Genomic DNA, 24253 nt, shown 5'->3' on the forward strand with positions numbered 1-24253 from the left:
TGATCGATAGGACCATCACACCCCTGCTCATTTATTTATAGCTTTTAGGCAGAATCCCTTCACAGCAGACTAAGGTGTTGGATTATTAGTACTGTCTAAAACGAGCTCTCTCAGCAGTCGTCTTGATTATCGCTTTGATTCACCATCAGCATACAGAACGCCTCTATTTGTTTTCTTCAAATCACTTTTGTAACTGCAGAGATCTAAATTATTGAGAGATGGAAAGACATTTATATGAGAGACACTATTTTGTGTTATTTCTAACTGCTTCATGAATAATTAACGAAGAGGGTAAGATGTACTGCGCAATTAAACCTGCGCTGTTTGAACAATGTTTCATTCTGTTTAACTTGGATGGTCATTTGAACACAGAAATCGTGGATAATTTGTTTCTACTCGGATTTGTTGCTACTGTGATGTTTTCAGCTGCTGTTGCCTCAGATAATACTGTCGCTGTTCAGATCCGTTACTTAAGTAAAAGTTGTAATACACAGATATCTCAAAAATGGCAACTTTTCATGAGCCCAGAAAAACAGCTTTGTGAAGACGCAGTCAGCTGGTTTTAAATTAGCAGAACACTTAATCCGTCAGTTTATCGCAAACATTCCCATTCTGAAACACCAAATTTGGAGGTACATGGTTTTCACTGGACAGGAAGGAGATGAAAAATGTCAGACAAATGTAGTGGTAGAGGTAGTAGTAAAACTTACAATATTTGACTCTGAGATGTAATAAATTAAAAGTATAAAGTAGCATAAAATGGAAATACTGTACTAAGGTAAAATACAACAAGCACCTGAAATTCATACTTTATATAGTTCTTAACCTTTGTTGATGGTATTCTGCTGACTTCCACTGGGCGTTTTATGTATCTGCAAGATTATTTATTATTCACCTTGTACCATTGCTATTATAATGTGAAGTTGATCTCAAACTGTAGCGTATGGATAGGATTATTCGTAATGTGGAGAAGAGACAGAACACTGGAGGCTTTTCTGGGTAATGATGCACTATCTTTTTTTATGGCAGTTTATTTACCAGCTGTCTCCAAATGATGGAATATACCTTAACAAGGAACCAGTAGCATCATTTGTCTGACATACTGGACATTCTTCGACAACACCCTCTAAATAACGTATAAGGAGGAAGAACTGCTATACACCCCAGGTCTATTTCCTTCCACAATTAAAGATGTTACATTGGTAGTGTTTGCTGCACTGGAAGGAAATCAGTGAGAGTTTTTTTAGTTTCTTTCTATACATCTAAGCACTACCAAAGCGAATACAGGTTGGCAGTGAACCTGTTTGAATTAACAACACCGCGGGGCAAAGGAAGGGGGTGAGTCAGTATCAACTGCAGCTGAAGCAGAGAGGTAATTAACTCTTTTGAAAACCCGAAGCCAGAAACTATTTATTTGCCTGTTAATCAGGCTTGCCCAAGAAGAGCAGATCCAATCTTCAGTAAGAGGAAGCAAAGTCGACCCCCAGACTGCAACCTTTGAGGGGAAACGCAGGGTGGGGGCCACTATAAGCTCTCAATTATCTAAGCTATCTCGGAACAATAGCCCACCAGTGTAGACAGCGTCGTATTTACGCCCAGGTTTAACTACATTAAGGAAGGGAGTCGACCGAGATCTGGTTGAACTCAATATCACTTATAATTAGAAAGGCATGACATAATTTTTCTGATGCCTTATTCATCACAGGGTTTATGAAATGACTTTAATTAATGGTTAAGAACATAATTAAGGGATAACGTCGAGCAAGTTCACATAGTTCAATGTAATGCGCTCGAAAAGTCAATTAGTTTTAGTTTTTTTTCCTCGCCTGGGGCTTTTTGCTCATCTTTACAGCCTTGATTTGAAAATTTGAATTCTAATTATCAGATATGACGAATTCATATGAATTGAATCCTCAGAGGTTTATGCAAAAACAGCGAAGGGAATCATCTACTAGAGATGTATTTGCTTTTATTGAGCTTCATTAGCTATGTCCCAACAGATACATTTGGCAATTTTCACATCCCAATTCACTTATCGTTAAACAGCTGCTGCAATGTTTGACATTGTATTCAAAATAAACACATAGCCAGTGGTGGAAAGTACATTTACTCAAGTACTGTACAATTTGTGGGTACTTTACTTTGAGTATTTTATGCTACTTTATACCTCAAATCCTGCGCTTTTTATTCCAATACATTTATCCGACAGCTGGAGTTACACTACAGATCTAGATTTGACAAACAAAACAATTGATAAAAAAGTTCTTTGTGCAATAGATTTAACCAAACAACAGTATAATAAGTAGCTAAAATCTACTCCAACATTCTGTTTACATAATATTCCGATAATATGGTACATAATATTATAACTGTCTGAAAGGGACAATCTAACCAATAAACACTTATGGGAATAGGACTTTTACTTGTAACAGAGTATTTTTACAGCGTGGTATTGCTACTGTTACTTATGTAAAAGACATGAGCACTTTCACCACTGTAGCGACCATTTATTCACTTCATATGCAGCCTCACAACTTGGTCTCTCTCCCTCCTCCTGTCCTTGTTTCTCTCTTTCACACACAAAGCTAAATCCTCATCATTACAGGCCGTAAACACTCAGGGATGGGAGCGATGGGGGAACTGGCGGTGGGAGCAGCGAGACCTGGGAAGTCACAGGTGGTTCAGCTCGCGGTGGAATTTATCACAGGAGACATTTTGACCTGCAGGGACCAGCAGAGCCACTCAAACTGTGAGAAAAACAAGCCCAGTGGTCGTTATGTTTTTGTTTTTAGATTGTAAACACTGTGTGACGGCCCCAGAGTCCTGTTGCCTCAGTACTGTGTGAGTGTGCGTTTGCTTGTGTGTCTTGCAGGTTCTTGGCTGAGCGGAACAGGGGCGCCATCGTGTTCTTCAGTTACTTAAGCCCGCCTGCCCAGATGCTGCCGTGTCGATCACTTCACCCTTCAGCAAGCTGATGGCGTCTTTGTTGCGTTGCCTTTGTTTGTTGTCCACTGACCACTGCATTCATCACTTATCCACCTCATTGTTATCATTTATATCTTACTGGATTAATTTCACTTTTTTTATAATGCCAAGTTTGGCGTACATCTCCCTCCTTTGAGAGAGAGAGGGAAGGAGTGGTGGCGGCATTTAAGTCAGATGGAGGGGGGGGGGGGGGGGGGGCGATGTGGAGAATGGGGGATGAAGACATGAGAGGTGGAGGAGGGGATGAGGGGATGGGGGGAGTCTTAGACTCTGGTTAGCTGTTGTGTTTCTTGGTGACTGGCTTTTTGTTTCATGTATGTGATGCAACAATTCTGTCCTATCACCTGAGGACAAATGTGATTCATTAAGTCCTCACACATTATTGCACACACACACACACACACACACACACACACCACGCGTTCATGCACTTAACAATCTTGGCCCTGCTAACACACATGGATTGAAACACATACAGAAACACACTATATACATATATATATATATATATATATATATATATATATATTTACAGATTCATATGTATATACATACAATACATTCAAGCGTGTTTGTGAGTGAACACACGTAAGAGACAGCGGAGAAAAAGAATCAGCCGAGGACGGAGACACGTTGTATTCATCTTCTGCATGCTGGGCTGCTGCTGCTGCTGCGTGTGTGTGGGTGTGTTAGTCCCCTTGGATGAGCACACACACGGCTGAGGATGCAGCTGGGAGCATGAGTTCTGACCGAGAGGAGTATGACATGGTCTGTCAGAAAGCTGTAACCCTAATTGTTGACCTTTGCCTGCACAACAGCTCACTGTTGGATCAAGACACCTGTAAGGATTACCTCTTCCTGTTGTCCAGCCACAGCTCTGACCGCAAAGAACTGGGTAAGGACTATAATTAACTCCTAATCTATATTGGGTGAAAGGAAACAGCCTTCCTGTTGTGCTTTTTAATAATCCATGCTTAGTTTTTCCTCTTAAGAAAGCTACTTTTAAAGGATTTTATGTAGCTTAATTGTATGTGAGAGCAAAATCTGCAATCTGCTTTTCTGCCATTTGACATGTAGTTTTTCCCCTTTTTCCTTTTGTTTACCATGTGTGGTCATAGATGGGTACTCAGCCAGAGCATCGACTGAGCCATTTATACATCCTTAATGAGTTTTTGTGACCCCAGGGCAAAGGGGAACAATAGGTGTATAAAACAGACTCACATTGGCCCCCCAGGTTACTCCAGAGAGGCAGAGCTCCTATACTGTTATTACAGTAGGTACGCCTTCAGGCGGACTAATGCCAGATGATGCTGTCTTGACAACTCAGGCTTACAAAGAAAAGAGAAGAGAAACAAACAAACCTTTTCCGAAATGTGTGTTGCTGTGCCTGGGTTGACAACACAAAGCAGTGATGTTGTGTGCTTTAATCTGCCCTGCAAAGTTTCAACATCCTGAATTGGATTTTTGATTTATTCATGAAGGATGATTTACACATCTGTTGCACCCTGGTGCATCTGTTGCTTTGGCACTTGTAGTGGGCTTCACCATCTTTAAAGGAATAATCCCTCTCTTGTTAATGGAGCAGCTCTACTAAGTGCTCTTGCAGGCTCTGCAGGCTTGAATTCTTTGCTGTGTGTATTCTAGTTGGGAAAAGGTGCTGTTAAATCAGGGAAATATTGGCTGAATTGTCTTGAAGCATTCACACTCATGAATTTAGTGTTACATTGCACATAACACTGTTCAAGATATGACCAAAGGGTGTGTGAATAATTGTAGTTTTATAGATTTAGAAGACAAGCTCTGACAGTGTAACGGGTTTATAGATGGGAGAGGTTAAACATCAACATTTTTCTGTGTACAATTTGTAAAAAAACATTTTATTTTTGTCTGGAAAGCTGAAATTAAGAATACCAATGCAGAATATCAGGACATTTTATTCCATGCCAATAACGTGATCTGTTGTATATTAGATATCTGTTACTGCATGCTTTAATCATTTGCTAATCCGGCTAATTTTTAATTTCTTCTTCAAACGAATTTGTTTCTTGTACGTCCATGAACTCTAGTTTTGTCAGCAGGTGCACAAGAAAGAGGAAATATCATTTGCGGTTGCTTTTTCGAGGATGGGTCCCTGTTCACAGCGTGCATGTCACACCAACCCTGACCAAATCCACTGTCAACTCACATCATTCTCAGTGGAGGAATTGAACGTACATCACAGTGCCACTGGCATCCACCACTGAGCTGTGGGGACATTAAATGCCACTGCATGTTATGCGGTCATTGATGTAAATGATTTCTGCCATATGGAAGCTAAACAAGCTGCTTCCCATAATGTTGGAGGGTGTGTAGGTCGGGGGGCAGGGGGGTTATATGAAATGTCGATATTTTTCTTTCCTATGATTCATAGATCCCACAGTGTGTACTAAGTGGTTATAGCAAGAAATGTTCAACAAACAGATACATAAAAGGTGCAAGATACAACATTGGGAGCATTTCTACGGCTCTCAACATGGCGGCAGCCAGCTGGCGGCCCACAGCTAATGGTGCTAACAGCGCTACCTGTGCAAATAAAGTGTCTGCAGAGCCAACAGCGTACCTGAAGGGGGAAGCTGAAGGGTGGGTGCTACGCTGTCGGTCAGGACGCGTTATCATCAGAAACCGCTGTAGGAGCAGAGTGCAGAGGAACTAAAAAATCACAACTAGAATCTCCCCACCCAGATGGTACCGGTACATTCAATTTTGGGTCAGAGCCCATAGACTATTAAGTAAAAGATCTAAATACGTTTTCCATCAATGACCATCACTCTCCTCTAATGTCATCTTTTGAACTTCTTCGCTGTAAATCTTTTTAATCTAAAAACGTCTCTGTCCTGCTGATATTACCGACCTGTCTGAGCTAACCAAAATACCTCAACTCATTCAGCTTTCAAGATTCATTTTTTCCGAGTGTTAACTTAGCATATGCTTCAAATTTTCTTTGTGAAATACAAAATTAGTAACACGATGGGTCCTCCCAAATGTTTCATATTAAAGTGGAGCAGACGACTTAACAGTTTATAGCCACGCAAAAAGTAAGGAGATTTCAAAATGCAATCAATAAACTGCCAATGAACCATTGTTGCTCCCGAGTATACAGTATGTGCATTTAAAAAAAGAAATTAAAAAATTCATCTCAGCTTTTAAGAAAGATTTCTAAAAATGTATTTCATCAATTTGCCACCTTTCCTCCTCTGTGCTAGCACAACAGAGCCCATTAGGTTTGCGATCATGCAGCTGTTTGAATATATCTGCCACTATCCCGCTCACAGCAGCAGTCATTTTACTAGAGTAAATTTTCCCTTCCGAACTCCCCGCTGTTGGCTGAGTATCCCCGCACCAGTTTCAAATCGATTATGATAAAATAAGAATGACTAATTAGAAAGCCTGGGACTCCCTTGTCCTGATGGGAGAAAATAAGCCATTGTCTTTATTAACCAATTTGTTGAAAATTGAGTTGGCTGATTGTTTTTCAATCAAGGCCACGCAGAACCCGCCTGCTGTGCGTGTGAAAGGAAACACAAGACTTTTTCAGGGAGATGAATAGGAGCTCGGATCAGCGTCTCACACTCTTCTGAGAGAACCGTTCCCATTGATCAGCCGCCAGCCTAAGATATTGATGTTTAATCCCGAGTGCTGATACAAGTAACACAACATATCCCTTAAGCCTGTGTAGCTCCTGGATTGCTGGATGCACTTTTAACCCACCTTCCACCCCCTCCTCCAAACAAACACAACACTCAGCCTCATTACAAACTACTCTTTCATTATCAGCTGCAGCTTCAGGTGTGTGGGCTTTGAATTGATGAGGCATATTTTTTTGATCACGTTGTTTCCCGCACGCCCATCTCATCTTGAGGTTTATTAAACAAGACCCCGGCTGGCAGAGGACATTAGCATCAGCAGATCATTCATTTAGTCCCCACCGTTATCCACTCGCTCTATGTCCGTGGTATTTGCAGGGACGGATGCTGCATTGCAGGTTGAATCTAAAACAGAAAAACAAGAACATCAAAATAACTGCACTGTGGAGATTAGAATCCCATTCGAACCAATGTGCCTTTCAATAATTAATACCATACCGTCTCCTGTCTCTGTATTTTATTGATACAACATTTCACTGTAGACCACAAAAGAACAGTGGAGACACTGTTCCTGTTGTGGAAGATAACGCTCAGAAAAATGTCTGTCAGACCAAATGCCAAGCCTCAAAGGCTTGTGTTATTATTACTGTAATCATTACAATAATGAAACACATTTTGATGTTTTTGCATCTTGTGGCATTCACTTAAGCAAGGTGGGCAGGGAAATAGAGCCAATACGTAGAATCAGGAGGGTTTATGTATTTATCCAGCCGTTATACTTTCTTTGCACCTTAACACAAGTGTGAGGGTGTAAAATGATCTCATGTGAGAGCACAGGGAGTTCAAATCAAGCGGATATGTTAGAGTAGGGTCAGTGAGCCGGTTCAGTTGGAGGATAATGACCAGTAAAGTGGGACACATTTTTCATTAATGCGCTAAAGACAAAAGTCAAACAGTGGTTGGAATACCAATCGGCAGCAGTCTGTGAACAGCATTATAAACAGGAATCCCTTCATCTCTCTGGTGTTTCCTCCCCCCACAGTTACATTTTGAAACTCAACGGCAACTGGCATGACCCTGAAGGTGCTAATTTCAAGTGATATAATCGGCTCCCCAGTTGAACAGCCGTGAAACTATCGTGAATGTGAATCCATCTCCATGAATAAATAATAAAAATCCTTCATCCTCTAGACCTTAATAGTGCAGACAATGCCACGCTGTGTTGTAGCTTTATGTCAGTGTTTCACAGGACAGTGTTCTCTCTGCATGGCTTTCTCCTACAGAATGCATCAGTGTCATTAATGACAAAAGTATTAGGAGGATGAGTAATGTAGAAACCTGCTTTGTGTTATCCAGGCCAGTGCACTGGGCAAGGCCTCTGCTGAGCTATTGAGCAGTAACATTGCTTTATTGATTAAAGAGTCAAGCCCCAAGCGAGCAGAACGGTGAGAGCCTCAAAGGGCGGCGAGAGACGCAACAGAGCATGTGAATGTTTTTTTTTACCTGGAGCACAACATTACGCTGCAGTTTGGCACTGAAATACAACAATTAACATCTACCCTCTATTTCATATTTGCAGTTGACAATAAAAACAAGGCCAGATGTAAAACTCAAAAATGATGGTAACTTTTTTTAACAAGTGGACCTTGATTGCCGACAGAGTTTGATAAGAGCAGGCTTCTCATTTCTTTAGAGTAAATGACAGTATAATGTGTGTGATAATCCGCTTACGTTGGGCAGGGTGGGAGTGCCGTTCGTGACCCGTATGAATATAAAGTCAAAGTTGAGTCATTTGACTCGTAAGTCATTCGTTTGTAATCAAACAACACTAAGTTTGCAATATATCAAACTTATGATACTTTGTGATATGTGAACTTGTTTCTACCCCCAAGCTGAGCAGCTTGAAAACAAGAACTCTGTGAAGTGATCTTTAATATGGCGACATGCATAATATCGTAGCTGAAAGACTTGGTCCCATGGAAAAAAAGTCCAGCCTAAACTCTCTTATAGTCGCATCAAAGACCAGTTTCACACACTGGAAAAATACTACAGAGCCTGTAAACCCCCAAAGTATAAAATGCTTGTTGGCTTTGGAAGTGAATCTGGGTTAGATTAGTACTGTAGGTAGTAAGCTAGTTAGCCGGACATGCTAACGTTTGCAGCTTAGGCCTACGCTAGAGCACGTAAACACAAGGTATGTAAAGAGTTTTCTCTTGAGCAAACGTGTAAGAATGGATTAAACTAAGTATCACTCTTACTAAAGCCCCTGTACACACCACCACAAATAGCCCTACTGTATTTTAGGATGGTTTAATTTTTGGGTAAAAGCTGAGAAGAGAAAAGAAAGAGGTTCTTAGTCTTTTGTTTTGCCTCATTTGACTTCTTCACGCCACTGATGTCAAGCTCTTCTCATTTCCCTCTGTTCTAACGAAGCCTCCTGTACCATCTCCTTTTCTCAGAGTTTCACTGGTTGGTTTCGGTTCAAGTTGACGTTTTGTCATACTGGCTGTTGAGCTGTCTGTCACGGTGAAAGGTTGAGAGCCTCCGGGGGCCGGCGCTCCTGTCTCGCTCGCAGGGTTGATGGCGTAGAATAAGATCTGAGTCTTGTACACTTCATCACACACATTAATGTGCAGTCTTAGAGGGTGATATCACTAAATGGTTGAACACTAAACACTGAGATCTATAAAGACATAACTAACACTGGCTTGGAACTGCAAATTGGACTGACACTGTTGTGAAACATTTTTTATGTGTAACTTAAGGCCCGTTACACACCGGGTCGTGGCAAATAAACAACACGAAAATGCAAAGCTCACACCTGCACCACAACAGCTTTACACAGTGACAATACCATCAATGTCGCTACACTACCCCCAAGTTGGCAAAAAAAAAATCGATTAACACTGCTCTAAATCTGAGTTTAAATTAGTCGGATTAATGAGATTTGTAATAATAGGTGGGAATGGGTAGCAAGTTTTATGTAATTACCCGTTTAAAGTTAAATTTGGCATAATTACGTTTTTCCAAGAAGCTCTATAGTGTATTTTTACTCACAGAACACACAAAATGCAGCATCAAAAGAGTGGCTCCGTGTCCAATACTGTGCCAATGTTGTGTTCACAGCCTGTTGTGCTGCCAAGTGGCAAGAAATCAATTAATGCTGCTGTGACTAACAAAGAAGCTGAATCTGTTTTCCCAACCTTATCTGATACATCATTTTACTAAGATCTTTTTTACACTAATATGTACACAGGAATCTTTCTCCTGTACAATCTAACACAATCCGACATAAGAGCCCTGCAATAAATAAAGGGTCCTGTGTCAGAGGTGTTTATTGAACTTTATGAAAAACATTACATTATTTTGAGAGCTGTAGTTTGTGATGTGAGAGGTGTTTATAGTGTTTCAATCCACTGTGGGCTTTTTCAACTGTACAAAGATGTAAAAGAAATCACTCTGAAAAGTAAATGTTTGTCAAAATCGTTGAAACTGTAAAGTATATGAATGAATGAACTCTTTATTTCTTATAATACAACTGAAATAGTCCATGATTCGCTCAACAGCTCGATATGCAGTATCATTTGCATTTTTTGGTGTGTAAATTATTTCATTTATTTATTTCATTCATTCCTTTAGCTTTATTGTTATGCTATTATTAGGTATATTATTACTTTTTAAATGACAAAGATTACCATTTAAAAACAAATCAAATACTTTGTTATTGTTGCCAAACACAGAAGGGCAATGCTACGAAGCGTGGTTGCATCTGGTTGCAATGATTTGGAATATCCGCAGAAGTAAAAATGTCGGCACAAAGCAGTACTTGCTCTGGATGAAGAGACGGTTGAAGCACGTATGGAGAGAGGATGGACCCGCCGGTCTATGTGGGTTCATTTCTCCTCCGTTGTTGTTCTTGTTCAGCACTCGTAGCCTGCATGTAGGATGGGACGGTTTGTGTTAGTGGTATTTGTCCCGGGTTAAACGGTGACAATGACAATCGCAGCGTTTTACCAACAGTTTTGACATTTTTCAACTCTTGGCAACCAGAAAGAAAACACCAAACGTGCAGCGCTCAGCGGAGGATAGACGCTCAGCACCTCTTTACGCTGCTGCCGTTTGAGGCATAGTGTATATGTGCAGGGTTCCCATTGCAAAGAATTCAAAAAAGAAAAAAACATGATCACAGTGGTTGTGGCGGTTGCTTGCCATCCACTCCGGTTTGCTTGTCAAAAGCGATATAGCGACAGCCCGACATAATAGGCTAGTACCACATGTTGCTACAAACCACAGATTGAACGACATAAAAGAAAATATTACAGGTAATTACATACAGGGGCACAAAAACGGAAGTTTGGGGGGAAAAACCTAGAAGTTATTGTAGTATGTTGTATTTACAATTACTGTATGCCATCAAAACTGCGGCAATACAGTGATGTAACGTAAGGGGCTTTTGTAAAGTCTCTGAAGAAGTATATGCTACTGACAACCATTTAGCAAATTGTTCATATATGTTCAGGGATACTCACCAATGGTGGATGCTCAACTCTTAAGAATAGCAGGGAACTTGTCATTTATGTAGTACGACAATGTACACATAGGGGACTTAGGAAAGAAACTAGCCTACTGCATAGGCAATTTAGCCAACTATAATGCTCTTTAGATTGTCTGCAGAACAATAACAAGGAAATACTTTAGCTAAAGCAGTTATTCCCCCCATAGATACACAGTATTTACTAAAAATATTTTCGTTCCCATTTCCTCTAAAATTGTTCCCTCCTTGTTCCCCATAGTTTCCTTTTGCTGTAGCAGGAAGTATCTTATTGATATCTTATTCATAAAATGAAATTACACTGTAAATCGTGGGCTGTGTTATCAAGTATTAGCAGATCTTTTTGTCCGGGGGCGATTACATTCCTTCAGGGAAGATTACATAATTCACATTATATAAATTACATTTACATCATTTCATGATTAATTAAACCATATAAACGCACATGCATCTCCTTTAAGTGGAGTGACAAAGTGAAAAAGTCTTGATGTCTCTCACGTAGACGTGTGTCAGAATAACACACATGAGGTCCAGTCAACAGAAGGGTGTGAGGCGTTTCATCTGCTGCCTCTGGGTGAAGGAGGCAAGATATTTTCTTACCACTATAACTGTAACCACCCACAGGCTTTGACAAGATAATGAGAAGGAGCTCCACTTAAAATTGTATCCACTAATTAGATAGAGACGTTGTTGCACGCTTGAAAGGCTAAATTAAATACAAATACCGATGCTTAAGGGGCAAACCAAGGGTGTAATATGTACGCAGCGCTGCATAGTTTTGTGCTATGATGCCAAGATGGTACTGAATTCTGCCGCCATCTGTTATGACAATGATTGAAGATGTTTTTCTTTTCTTTTTTCTTTTTTTTAAAGTTCAGCCAAAGGGGACGAACACCACTTTGTACAAAAAAAAGTCAATTATAGAATGTGTAGAATATCTTTTTTAGGGTTGTTTGCCTGTAAATCCTGTGTTCGTGAGCAAATGTGTCACAGTGCACCTAGAACATATGGTGCCTTAGGCCCTCCATCGGTTCTGAGTATATCGCTCCCATTTCCTGGAATCTCTTGCTGCTTCCTATGTTTTGTGTTTTCACTTATACTGCCATTAACAATCCCCCGAGGAAACATGAAGTACAATCAGGGGGGATGGGAGATGGGGGAAGGACATACTGAATAACAGCCTCATGACAAAAGACTAGGAGGCATAGAAAAGAGTGACCTGCATGTCAATATGTGTGTTTGTCTGTTTTGTATGCAGTTGGCTGATCAAGAGGCTTTTGAACAACGTGGTGATCACGTTTCATTAAAACTAAAGCGAGAATTTGATTTTTTTTTTCTCCTTCGTTGAACCCAACTGGAAAAAAGAGTTTACAATTTGAGGTTTGTTGTGACATTTTATCCTCTGATTATATTAGCGCCCTCTGCAAAGCAGCAGCTGTCTGGTCTGAAATGATGTTACCTAAGCTGACAAGAATTGATGCATTGACCTTACAGAATGTCACCAGCGGAAAATTGCTCCACGGTTTCACTGTGAAACATTGGAGATGTGAAAACAGTAAAGTGTCCCTGTTGCCACTATTGTTATCACTAATATTACATCAGTGGAACCAGACTGCGGCACATGAGATTAGATAAGAAGAGTTCTTGGAAGAAAACGTACAGAAAAAAGCTTCCTATTTGCAATATACAGTTAAGCATATGGTAGATTGAATTTCTGGATAACAACCACATAACAAGTAGTTATAATCACCTCATACACACTCTGGGGGCCATGTTCCATTATTCATCAATAGATGCGTCCTTTAAATTTGCATATTTCATTTATCTGTTAGATGAAGTAATAAATATCCAGATATATGTTCTGTTCGGAGACTAAATTACTTGAAATTCATTCGTTCGGAGGCAAAGGTGCAAGTTTTACCCAGAAGAAAATAATGTCACAAGAGGTGTTTGGAAAGCAAATAAAAGTGGAACTTTTTCTGAAACTTATGAATAATTCTATCAGATTAGAAAACAGGTGAGTTCCAGCTTGTGGGTTACAATTTTACCAGTATGTCTGTGGACCATGAAATGCTTTCACAAAAAAAACTTGACAGGTGTGTAGTTGAGATCAAAATGAAGGCCAAACTAGGATCTATTTTGGCCACCTCTGATACTGAAAGTAAGAGTCCCATTCTTTTTTCCGTAGACAATGTTACGTGACTCACATTTCTATGGCTCGGATCAGCATGAAACTCTCTCCTCATACAAAAGATGAACCAACATATCTAGTTCTTTGATTAAAAAGCTAAAGGTGCCTATACAAACACACAAACGAGGTGCATTTCTGCAGAGAATCAAAGAATTGGTGAGCTTGACAATCCCGTGTTCACCACTAACAGAAGCTTATAGTAGCTAATTCAGGTCGACATGGCAGTGTAACTGAAATTACTGAATGTGTTCACTGATGACTCATCCATTCCCGCACCACTATGTTTTGGCATTCACTGTTTTTTTTACAGGTCCATAAATTACTCATCATTTGCTAGGATATTTCCTGAAAAGCATGTAATCTGGTATTAAACATTAAGAAATGGAGACCTGTCCAATGGGTACATTTGTAATTAGTTTCAGCTGAGTATAAAAAAGAAACACAAAGTGTCTACAGGCAAACATGCAATTCAACACACAAGAAGAAGAAAGTTTCCAATAATAATGAAATATATATACACACACCAAATACCAACTGCTTTAAAACTCAACATAATACCTTGAAAAAAAGCTACTCTATGCATATTCATCAGCAGGTAGATCATGATTTTAATACTAATCATTTTCCCTTATATGACAAGTAGTCGTATCTGTTGGTTTATCAGTGTTGTAAATGTATGTGGTGAATTCTTCCCTGTGTAGCACTAATATTATAACAGGTGAAACGTGTTGGGAGAGTGACAGGAACGAGTCACCTCAATTTACAAGCTATTAGTAGCGACCTGGGGGTCAGTTATGGAAATCCCTGTATGTAAATAAGTTTTACAAATGGTAATTCATAGCCTGGGAGATCATAGCCCCCCACTTTGACAAGATAATCCCCAGCCAAGCGTGTAATTAAGAACAGAGTCTATTGTATAATGGATGCGTATGACAACAGTGTGCAAACTAATCACCTGTCACTGGCTGTTACTGGCCAAACAGTCGCTAATACTTCCCCGGAGCCAGGTATGGATGAATATAGAGAAGAGGACCAAAGAGAGGCAAAGGCCCGCCCCTTCTGGTGGACCACTATGGGATCTTATTTTGGTATAAATAAATAGTAAGACAACGGCGAGGGACAAATAATGTTTTGATCCTGTTTAAATTGTGCGATGAATTACACATTTGATGTTTGTCAATTTAAAAGATAATTTTGCACGTCAAGAAGGTCTTGTCTTTGTTGTTTTCAACGGTCACCATAATGATCATGATTGATGATGATAATGACAAACGTTATATGTGTTATTCATGGCACAATTCAAATGGTATTAAAAAAATATTTGTCTCTCGCCATTGACTACTGTACATATTTTTTTACGAAATAAGATCCCATGGGGGACACCAGAAGGGGAGAAAGTTATGACCGGAGCATCATCATTAAATTACTACAAACGTTCTGTTCCATGCGCAGGAGGTTTCACCAGCATGAGACTGCAACAAACCGTGGATGTGCATTTCAAAATGTTTCACTAAACCATGGGGGAGTAGTGGAGGTTTGTAGCCTCAGGCATAAACCACCATTTATAGCGGTTGATCCATATCATATCACTGTATTATCATAACATTATCATCCCTCCATTGCAGCAGAATTAGCACACGTACCTAAAGGGTTTGCTACTGAGAATCTACTTTAGTCAGCAGCCTGTGCTACATTATCAGCGTCTCCTCGACCTTTCTCTGGTCGTTCGTAGATGCAACCACAGTCATACTGAAAGAAATAAGGTTAAATAAAGTTATTTTGACATGGCAATGTGACAATGTTTTGGTTAATTTATTATATTTGTTATTGATGATTAAGTGTTTAATAAGTAAAATACAAGTACTCTATCACTTTAATATATATTGTTATAATAATGTATCAAATGACAATGTGAAAACAACACGTTCGGAATATCAATTTAAAAAGTGATGCTATGCTAAACACTCTACTATGTTCACCAGCTAGTCGCTAATTGTGTCTGACTTTTTTCACTGACAACAGCTGCTTTCTAGTAAGGGTTCTGATGGGAGTGGAGAGTGCTGCTTTAATAATACATAAAAAGAATTTGACCCTTCGGTGTATTATATTAGCTATATCAGTGCAGCTTTAAATTTCCTTTCAGTGCCTTGCAGCTACCAACATGTGCCACATGAACTATCTTCAGTGTAGATAAAAGCATGTTACATATGAGTGTGTTTTCCCATTATTATACAGCTGACCATGATTGAATCCCATTTCAAGGATACACTTCACGTAAATGTACTGTGGACCCACTCCCATCATGGTGAGAGGCCTCTGTATAGCCACGTTCCTCGCGGTAACGACACTTCAACACCCTATTGAATGCAAAGATAACGCATTTGACAGGGAGGCGGTCTTAAAGCCGCAGCACCGGTGGCATTTGGCTGCAACTGAAGTGAAAATATGTCAGTACTGGAGAGCTGCCCTGCATTCAGAGTGGAGCAGGTCAGTCGGAGAGAGGAAATGGAAACACTCTCTCAGGACTGTTCAAACCTCTCGAAAGAGAAGTCCTGTAATATCCGGCCTCTGTCTGACTTGATCAATCACTGATACGTACAACATCTCTCTGTGGCTTAGCAAAGAGTTTCTGTCCTTTATATCGGATCAGTACTGAAAAAATACCACTATCACTAGCCAGGTATCCCTCTAAATACAGCATTTTAAACAAAATTTCTGAGAATCTGCAAAAGAAAGTAGGCCAGTAACTGACCCCTCACACCCGGCCCACTGCCTCTTTAGAAAGTTTATTCCCTAAAGCCATCACACTCCTCAACAACCCATCCTAGTTCCCTCCTTCACCCCAACTGTCCACCACGGATCATTGCCTTACGCCCAGACCCGCCTACCATCATCTCCATGCACACACGCACATCCCCTACACCCCCTACTGTGCAACACGAGCAAAGTAGCTTTATTCAGCATGCTTTATTCTTAAACAGTATATGTGGCATAGCGTAACAGTTTTGTATTCTTTAACTTTTTAACTTAACCTTTTGACTGCGCTGTATCTCTCAGTCAAATTCCTGTATCTAAATTGTACATTTGGCAAATAAAGTGGTTCTGATTCTGATTCTCCGTTCCGGTGCCATTATATCACTGCAGAAGAAGAGAGCGCAACGAGGTGATGTTGTGAAAAAGGCACCAGTCAAACCCCAAATGTTGAAAAAATTGAAAACGTGATGTAATATTGCATTTATGTTTGTTTGTTGTGTTCACTTGAGGAAGGTTACAGCCTCTTCATCGCTTTACACGGAAGTGTTTCCATTTTCTGCTGCTTTCTACTTCTACTTTATTACATTTTTGAGCAAAATACTGTATTGTACTTTCTACTCCATTCATATGAAATTAACTTTAGTTACTTTCCATATTCAGAATATAATCATTCAAATTACGATGTTTCATTAAAATGTTTAGATAAAAATATATTGATCCCAGGGAAATTCATAAGCCAGCAAAGTAATTAAAATTAGTTCCACCTTTACCAACTGCAACATTAAAACATATATTAAGTAATGTACACATCAATCTATGAATAATTATACTCCAGATATTTAATATACATTATTATCAAATGGGCCATTCTGCAAAATGAGTACTTGTACTTTTAATACTTTTAAGTATACTTTGATACTTTTGTACATTTTCTTCAGTAACATTTTGAATGCAGAACTTTTTTTTACACTGTAGTACTGCTACTTTTACCTAAAGAAACAGTGTAGCATTATGGGGATCTTTTAGCAGAAATGCAATATAATAACGATAAGTATGTCTTCATTGTATAATCAGCTGAAAATAAGAATTGATGCGTTTTTGTTATCATAGAATGAGCCGCTTATATCTACTTACGGAGTGGGTCGTCTTCACGGGGCTGACTGGTAAGTTTTTAAAGTAGCCCAGAATGGACAAACATTACATTACAGTCATTTACCAGATGCTTTTATCCAAAGCGACTTACAATTCAGATTCTATCACATTTCTACACCTTAGGCACAACTACGGGAGCAATTTTGGGGTTAAGTGTTTTGCTCAAGGACACATCGACATGCGACTAGCAGAGCCGGAGCCGGGGATTGAGCCGCCGACTCTCTGATTGAAAGACGGCCCTGCTATCCACTTAGCCACAGTCGCTCACACAAACCACACACTGGCTCTGGATAGGACTACACCGTAGTTCTCCTACACACTTTGGACACTAGAGAAGTTTCAGTTGGTTACAATCTGCAACCTCAATGCTAGATGTTGCCAAATACTACACACTGCACCTTTAAAATAAAATATCTATAGTACTTCTTATTCCATTCTTCAACTGTCTCTTAAAATCTCTTCGTTTACAACTTCTCTATGATCACAGGAAACCATCACGAGAAGACCAATGTATGCTGGGCTACACCTATGAAACCAGAATATGTGGTACCAGAGAGAAAAATAAGTGAGCCTATGGCAATATCTGTTCCTTCATTAAAGCAGCAGAAGATGCCCTCCATTCCCTGATGCTCTCATGCCTGCACCTCTTGAGTCTTTCCTTTAACCTTCTTCCCATCCTTTCCAACTTACTGCACAGTTCCAGGTCAGCCTTGCTGATGCATGGGAGGATTTCAGGGGGCTGTAATAAATCTCTGGTGAATACCTGAGTGAATTGTGATTCGATTTTTATTCTCAAAGCATTAGTCCCGGGGGAACACAGTCCTCCAGCTTGAGCTCAGTCCTCTTTGAACTCTACTTAGATTTTCTCGCTGGGCCACCAGCCATAAGCAGATCCAATGTGTTGTTGAGGCCTAAGACGACAGGAGGCTCCTGTTGCATGGTTCTTTCGAAAGATGAATAGTACATAGCTAACACACCTTGAACATGAAACAAAATTGACCCCGGCAGATCCCCTCATACGTACTAAGTATTGTACATAGTTCTGGTCATGTATAGCAAATGAGTCAAGTATAATTAAAAAAGGTTTTATTTGGACTGCTATCCAAAGCAGGAGTCTTGGACTCCTGAAGATCTGAGTTGCCAAATTAACTAATTTTCCTACCAAGAAATGGTATACAAATTAGTTTGTAACTGAATAGGTAAAACCACCCGAATACATAGTGATATACGTATTTACGTTACTTAAAACATATACACATGTTAAATAGTTAATGAATGAGACCAAATGAACACATTTAGATAGAGTTAACAGGCTCCTGTTTTTTTTCTCTCCTCAGTAAAACAAACAGAATCTATGCTAGCTTTTCATAAAAGATTCAGTGTTATAAGTAGACTACAATTATCAGAACGATACGAACATTCAGCCTTCCTCATGTGGCTCAAAGGTCTACAGCAGATAGAAATGTTAAATAAAAGACTGGGGAAGAAATTCTGTAAATGTATTTGGCGACCCTAATAAAATCTCCTGCGACTGACCTGTGGGTCCCGAGCCATTCTTTGGGAGTGACTGATCTTAGTGACTCAGTTCAAAGAGGAAGTGGCAAAAGAGGCCCTTTTACAATTCACTTCTTGAATGGTTTGCATATAAAGAATAGTGTGTTCGGAACAGTGCAAACATTACATTATCAAAAAAGAAAGATGAAGCGTGTTGAGTGCATCCCCATGTGAGGATTCACCCTGTTGAAGTTATGTATGTATCAGGCCATTGCTTTCTCCACACTCACTGGCAGCAAGAGACCGTGTCAATGTCTGTGAGCAAGCCTCCTAAAAGAAGGGTTGTTTACCCAGGTAAGAATACTTTTGAGATTCAAAGTCAGCCCTCCAATACAAAGTACAGAACCATCAAGTTTTGTTAAAATCTGACAAGCAGTGTTATATTAATGCCCAAATCATGCAAATCTAGTTTTATTTGTACTGCACTTAGTAGTACTGAAAGAGCGATCGATGTAACAGGAGTGTCTGTGAATAAGGATTAAGGGCTCTAGTTTCAATTCCACATCGCGCAAAACACAGACAAGGCTGTACAAGGACACATGAAGTGTCGGTAAAAAGCTTCAACTAAGTTTGATTCTGGATATGCTTTAGGTAGATGAAATAAGGCCAATCAGATCTCTTCTTTCTCCTTCCCTTTAAAAGCATCCTGTGACATGGCACTCTGACATTTTCATGATGAAGACAGCGATAAGAACTGAATGAGCCACAAAAGCTTCCCCCAAGAGTATATTTAGGCTACTGTGTGTCATTGCGCAAGAGGTGAGGACTTGCAGGGAGTGAAAATCTGAAATCAAACCAGCATGAGAGCAGAAATGGTGCTTCTGTTCCTTGGAAAACCGTTGTCTAGGTTTTGCGTGCACAAGAAATGTAAATTTACTTGAAGGCCAACAACTAAAATAAGAAATGAAATAAAAGCCCCTGTGCGGGAAGTAACACAAAATGTGTTCTTTGTCATTAAATCAAAGCTCAACAGGAGATCACAGACCATTTTGTACTAATGGATTCAGTAGAATTGTTCGAAAAAGCTATTCGATGATTAGTGGCTCCAACTGTTATAAAATGTTTAAATAAAAATGGGATGGATGGATTTTGTGGATTAAGCATTCTGGAGTCCAACTGAAACAATCAAATTAAAACAATAAAACAAAGTGAACAAAATGTTGTTTGCGGGGAGATGTCAGAGCATAGAGGTTTAGGTTTGGAGTTGAGTACTGACCTAGAAAGCGTGTCAAGGAAAACATCCTAAGAAACATCATGGGAGTAGCGATCAAAGATGGGTGAACTCAGTGTTCGAATACGAGAGAGCCATTGGGGGTTCAGCATCCCAAAAAGAGACCTGAGCTCCCCGAGAAGCAAGGAAATCTAGAGCAGATTGGGTGAGTCTGAGATGCTATAATGCTAAAATGAATTACATGTATGAGAAATATGTCGAATGAGTGAAAACCTTACTTTACTTCCCCATCACGCACCTTTGTGCTGCAGGTTTGTCCTTTATGTCAGCAACAAAAACAAGATTTCAGAACGGATTAGATGTAGGAAACCCTGCTGTAGCGATTTTTCAACGCAATTACAAATAAGTTATAAAACAAATGAATCCTGAAACCAGAAACAGGCCTAAAGTTCTGACCAAGTGGTGAAAATGGTGAAATAAACCATTGGTAGTGAAACACTGCCCTGCATTATTTCTTCCTGATGGCTTGAGGGAGAGTGTAATACTGGATGAGATGGAATCATACATGCTCAGGTCAAGACATTTTAGCAGTACAGTCTCAGACATAATGCCCCCACATTTCCCCTCATCGTAAGGGTATCTTTATCTTTTAACCTGCTATGTTCACTAATTTCCCTCAGTTTCAGTCAGAACTGGTACAAAATGGGGGAATGCGCACTGTGCTCCATTGTAAATACAGAATGAATGTTCTTGCAACTGTCTAGCTTGGTTGTGGGATTACTAACAGATTAATAACAGATTACTCTATTCATTATGTGTATTTATAAGAAATATCTCTCTCTTACCGAGACTGAGAGGCATATGTATCTTCATGCTATGGCAGGAAATCTCCCATTACCAAAAGAAATGACAAACGTAATCAAACAAACGTCATTTGCCAAGCATGAACGTAATTTACTTCCTAGACACACAAGAAAACACTCGATTCAAAATCTTAAACCAGCATATTTTAACTAGAGACGTTGAAAAATTGTAAAATCTAGTTTGGAACAAAATACAAATGTAAGCTGGATCATGTTCATGGTTCTTGTGGCTATCGAGGGTTCCATCTCTGCCTATAGATCCCCTAAATCTTACACACTGTACCTTTAAGTAAGTAAATACTGTATCAACATATAAAACTACAAGTTGAACACAGATGCATCAGTGTGTAAGTAGCATTTAACTGATTGAACTGCTTTATATACACTGTTAAATAGTCTAGCCCAGTGGTTCACAAAGGGTCACAAGCTAAATCATCTGAAAGGTTGTGATGTGATTAAAGATCTGAAACTAAGAATAGTTAGGTGTTATTTAGCTTACAAAAAGCTAAATTGGATAATTGTATCTACTTTCTTAAATGAGACCACCGCAGAGGTAGCAAACTGAGAAACAACCGCTGGTTCAATAACTAACAATGTAATGTATTGTATTTCAAATATATCAAACCATATTGTGTTTTCTATGTAAATTCTTAATCGTTAATGTAGCTATCCAGAGGTAACGTTTGTCTTTTGGTTCCATCATGTTTCAAAGTGAACCTTACTTTCCTCTTTGCCCCTCAGTTAGGTGACTGTTCTCTCCCACATGTGAGCTTAAGTCGCATATCTGAGTGTTTTGCTTGGTTGCCCAGTTTCCACTGGCTCGCAACCATCAGAGTGGCATGGCTTATTTTCAATTTCAGTTTGAGGTTGCGGATTTTCATCTATTTTAGCTTTCTTTTACTTATTTAACACATCATGTTCTCTTCTGTGGCAACAAGCATGTAAAATAAAGGCAGGTTGCTGCCTAAAAGTGTTTCATCCAGTGTTCAGCTGTACTTAGCTCCCCCTTCTTGTGTAACTTCTCGTTGCAAAAAACAAGAAGGCATTGGCAAAAAAAACCAAGATAGCGACAGTCAAAATGCCGAACTCGAGGCTTCAAAACCGTCACGGTAACTAAGTCCACTTCTTGTATACAGTCCATGGTAAAATAGCACCATGGTGACCTTTTTTGTCTGCATTACAAGCCTAGACAAAGAACACATTTTTCCTGCTCACTATGGTGATGCTTCAGCTGCTCCTGAGACAGCCCTTGATGCCATCTTCAACATCATCATCATCCTCAGTTAAGAGGACTAACTGCTATTCACACTGAAATGGAATAGAAGCCTTTATTGTCATTGTACAACATACAATGACATTGGTAGCACTACTGCTGATTAGTGCAATTAAAATGAAGGAAAAACACCACAAAAACAAAACACTTCAGCAAACAAACATCTATAGCCAACAACACAGGTTCTAAAATAATAATTCAAATTGATAAATACAATTTGATTTAGCACTAGAATAAGAGCATGTATTGCACTAATAGGAATGTAATTATTGCACTAAAATAAATGCAATTATTGCAAAAGATCCTATAGGTTTGCCTTGAAAAGTCGTTCATCTAATTGTTCGAGGGAGGGGGGGGGGGGGGTCATTCAATCCTAAGGCCCAGGTGCCTGTCAGCGGGCAACGGGTGAAACCAGTGGATCCAGGATAAGAGTCCTTGTGCTGGAGATGTCTTCCAGGGAGGGCAGGTGATGATTTTCTGTGTGGTTTTGATGACCCTCTGAAGAGCTCTTTTGTCTGCTGCTGAGCAGCCAGCATCACGCTGAGATGTCGTAAGCCAGTGCACTCTCAGGAGGCGTAGTTCCTTATATGTGCAGTGCCTTCTTAACAACTGCAGAGGTGTTTGCATACCAATGCAGACCTCCTCTCATGCTTTCATTAGTTCACCTCACACGCTTTCTCCAGATGTGGTCGTAAACAAAAGGCTGTAGGATCAGTACTTCGACTAAATGACCATATTGGACAATTGCTGAGATACTGGGGGAATAGAACACAAACGATTTGAGGAATGTAACAGCTATACCCCAGAGCAATGTCATGACCATGACTGTGTATAAGAAGTTGACGCAGTCACTGTCAATGTCACCCATTGGTTTGTGGTCCTTTTAAAGCCTCGAGTTGGGTGTTTTGGCCATCGCCATCTTGGCTTTTGTGACCATATTTGGACGGCAGAGAAGTGACGTAGAGACACCGTATACGGCTCTGGTAGGGTAGCATTCAGACGGCAACCTCCTGTTCTGCAGAGTAAAGACAATGCGGAACACACAGCAGTGACCTGACTTAACAATGTGCAGCTGAGCAAATCTGTTCACCTCTGCCATACAGGTGTACTTTTGAACAAAAAGGTGAACCTAAACTTTACTGTTTAGGTTCACCATCAATCTCATTTCTAATAACAGCAGTATGCAGCTGTTTTCAGTGAAAGAGCTATGATGAAGACACTGTACGGAAGCTGCTCCACACGTATTGGAGCATTTGGAAGCTAAAGAGCAAGATATTTCCCCAGGGGTTGGTGAAGCAAAAAAGGAGAGCGAATATTGGACTTATATTTGTCAGGTGGCCAGAAACGTGACTGTCAATGAATGCTAATGTAATTCTGTTACTGATGTGTAAATAGAAAAAGTGAATGTTAACATACAGGTTTCGTGCTACTCCCAAAGTGGCCATGAAAATTAATTAATCATGCTTTAAGAAGTCGGAGATTGAAATGTTGACCTTGAATTGGCTTGCTGTAATTAATCAGATTGCAAGAGAATGTGTAGCATGTTTGACTTTATCAACTGGACTTACCAAGGTTAAATTTGGCCATTAATTACTGTGGTCCAAACTCACAGCCAAAATTACCATGTTTAGCCAAAATTAGACTGTTTAGGTCTAAGATTGTATGTCTAAGTTGACAATTCTGACTGATCAACCTAATCCTTTACATCCCTCTATTCAAGATAAAACATATTTAGTACAGCAGGTTTTTTTTCCTGCTCATACGCATTGTGCCTAGCTACATACTGACATTTGTTTGGCTAAGACTCATCAGCAGTCTACCTTTAGCTGGCATCACCATCCCCCCGCTTACACCCATCAATGCCCCATCAAGGGCCTGTCCAGCCGCTGTCAGCCAACTGTCATGCTGCTTGCTTCTTATAACCCAATCTGTCAGGCATTGTTAATGTTTAAAGGATATTGTTGTGTATGCTGTTTGGAGCAGCTACATCACAGGAAACTGAGTGATGTGATTTGACTACAGGATTATGGGTGCATCTGTTTCTTTGATATTAGATTTATTTTGGGTGTGGGGTGTGGGGGGGGGGGGGGGGGGGGGGGGGGTGGTGAAAAACGAGGGGTGGTGGCTTATTTGTT

At 39.9% G+C, this 24253-nt stretch overlaps 1 protein-coding gene across 1 annotated transcript in view; it reads left to right on the top strand.

Moving 5' to 3' along the window:
* Window positions 1-3717: 3717 nt before the first annotated feature.
* Window positions 3718-24253, top strand: part of syt6a (synaptotagmin VIa) — a 55515-nt gene continuing 34979 nt past the window's right edge. The window contains exon 1 of the mRNA XM_031844663.1: window positions 3718-3880. Within this exon, the coding sequence (XP_031700523.1) occupies window positions 3724-3880 (157 nt within the window). The 5' untranslated portion in view covers window positions 3718-3723. The remainder of the gene's footprint in view (window positions 3881-24253) is intronic.

Source organism: Anarrhichthys ocellatus, unplaced genomic scaffold (genome assembly GCF_004355925.1).
Source record: "Anarrhichthys ocellatus isolate YVR2014 unplaced genomic scaffold, GSC_Weel_1.0 scaffold5, whole genome shotgun sequence".
Classification (NCBI taxonomy): Eukaryota; Metazoa; Chordata; class Actinopteri; order Perciformes; family Anarhichadidae; genus Anarrhichthys; species Anarrhichthys ocellatus.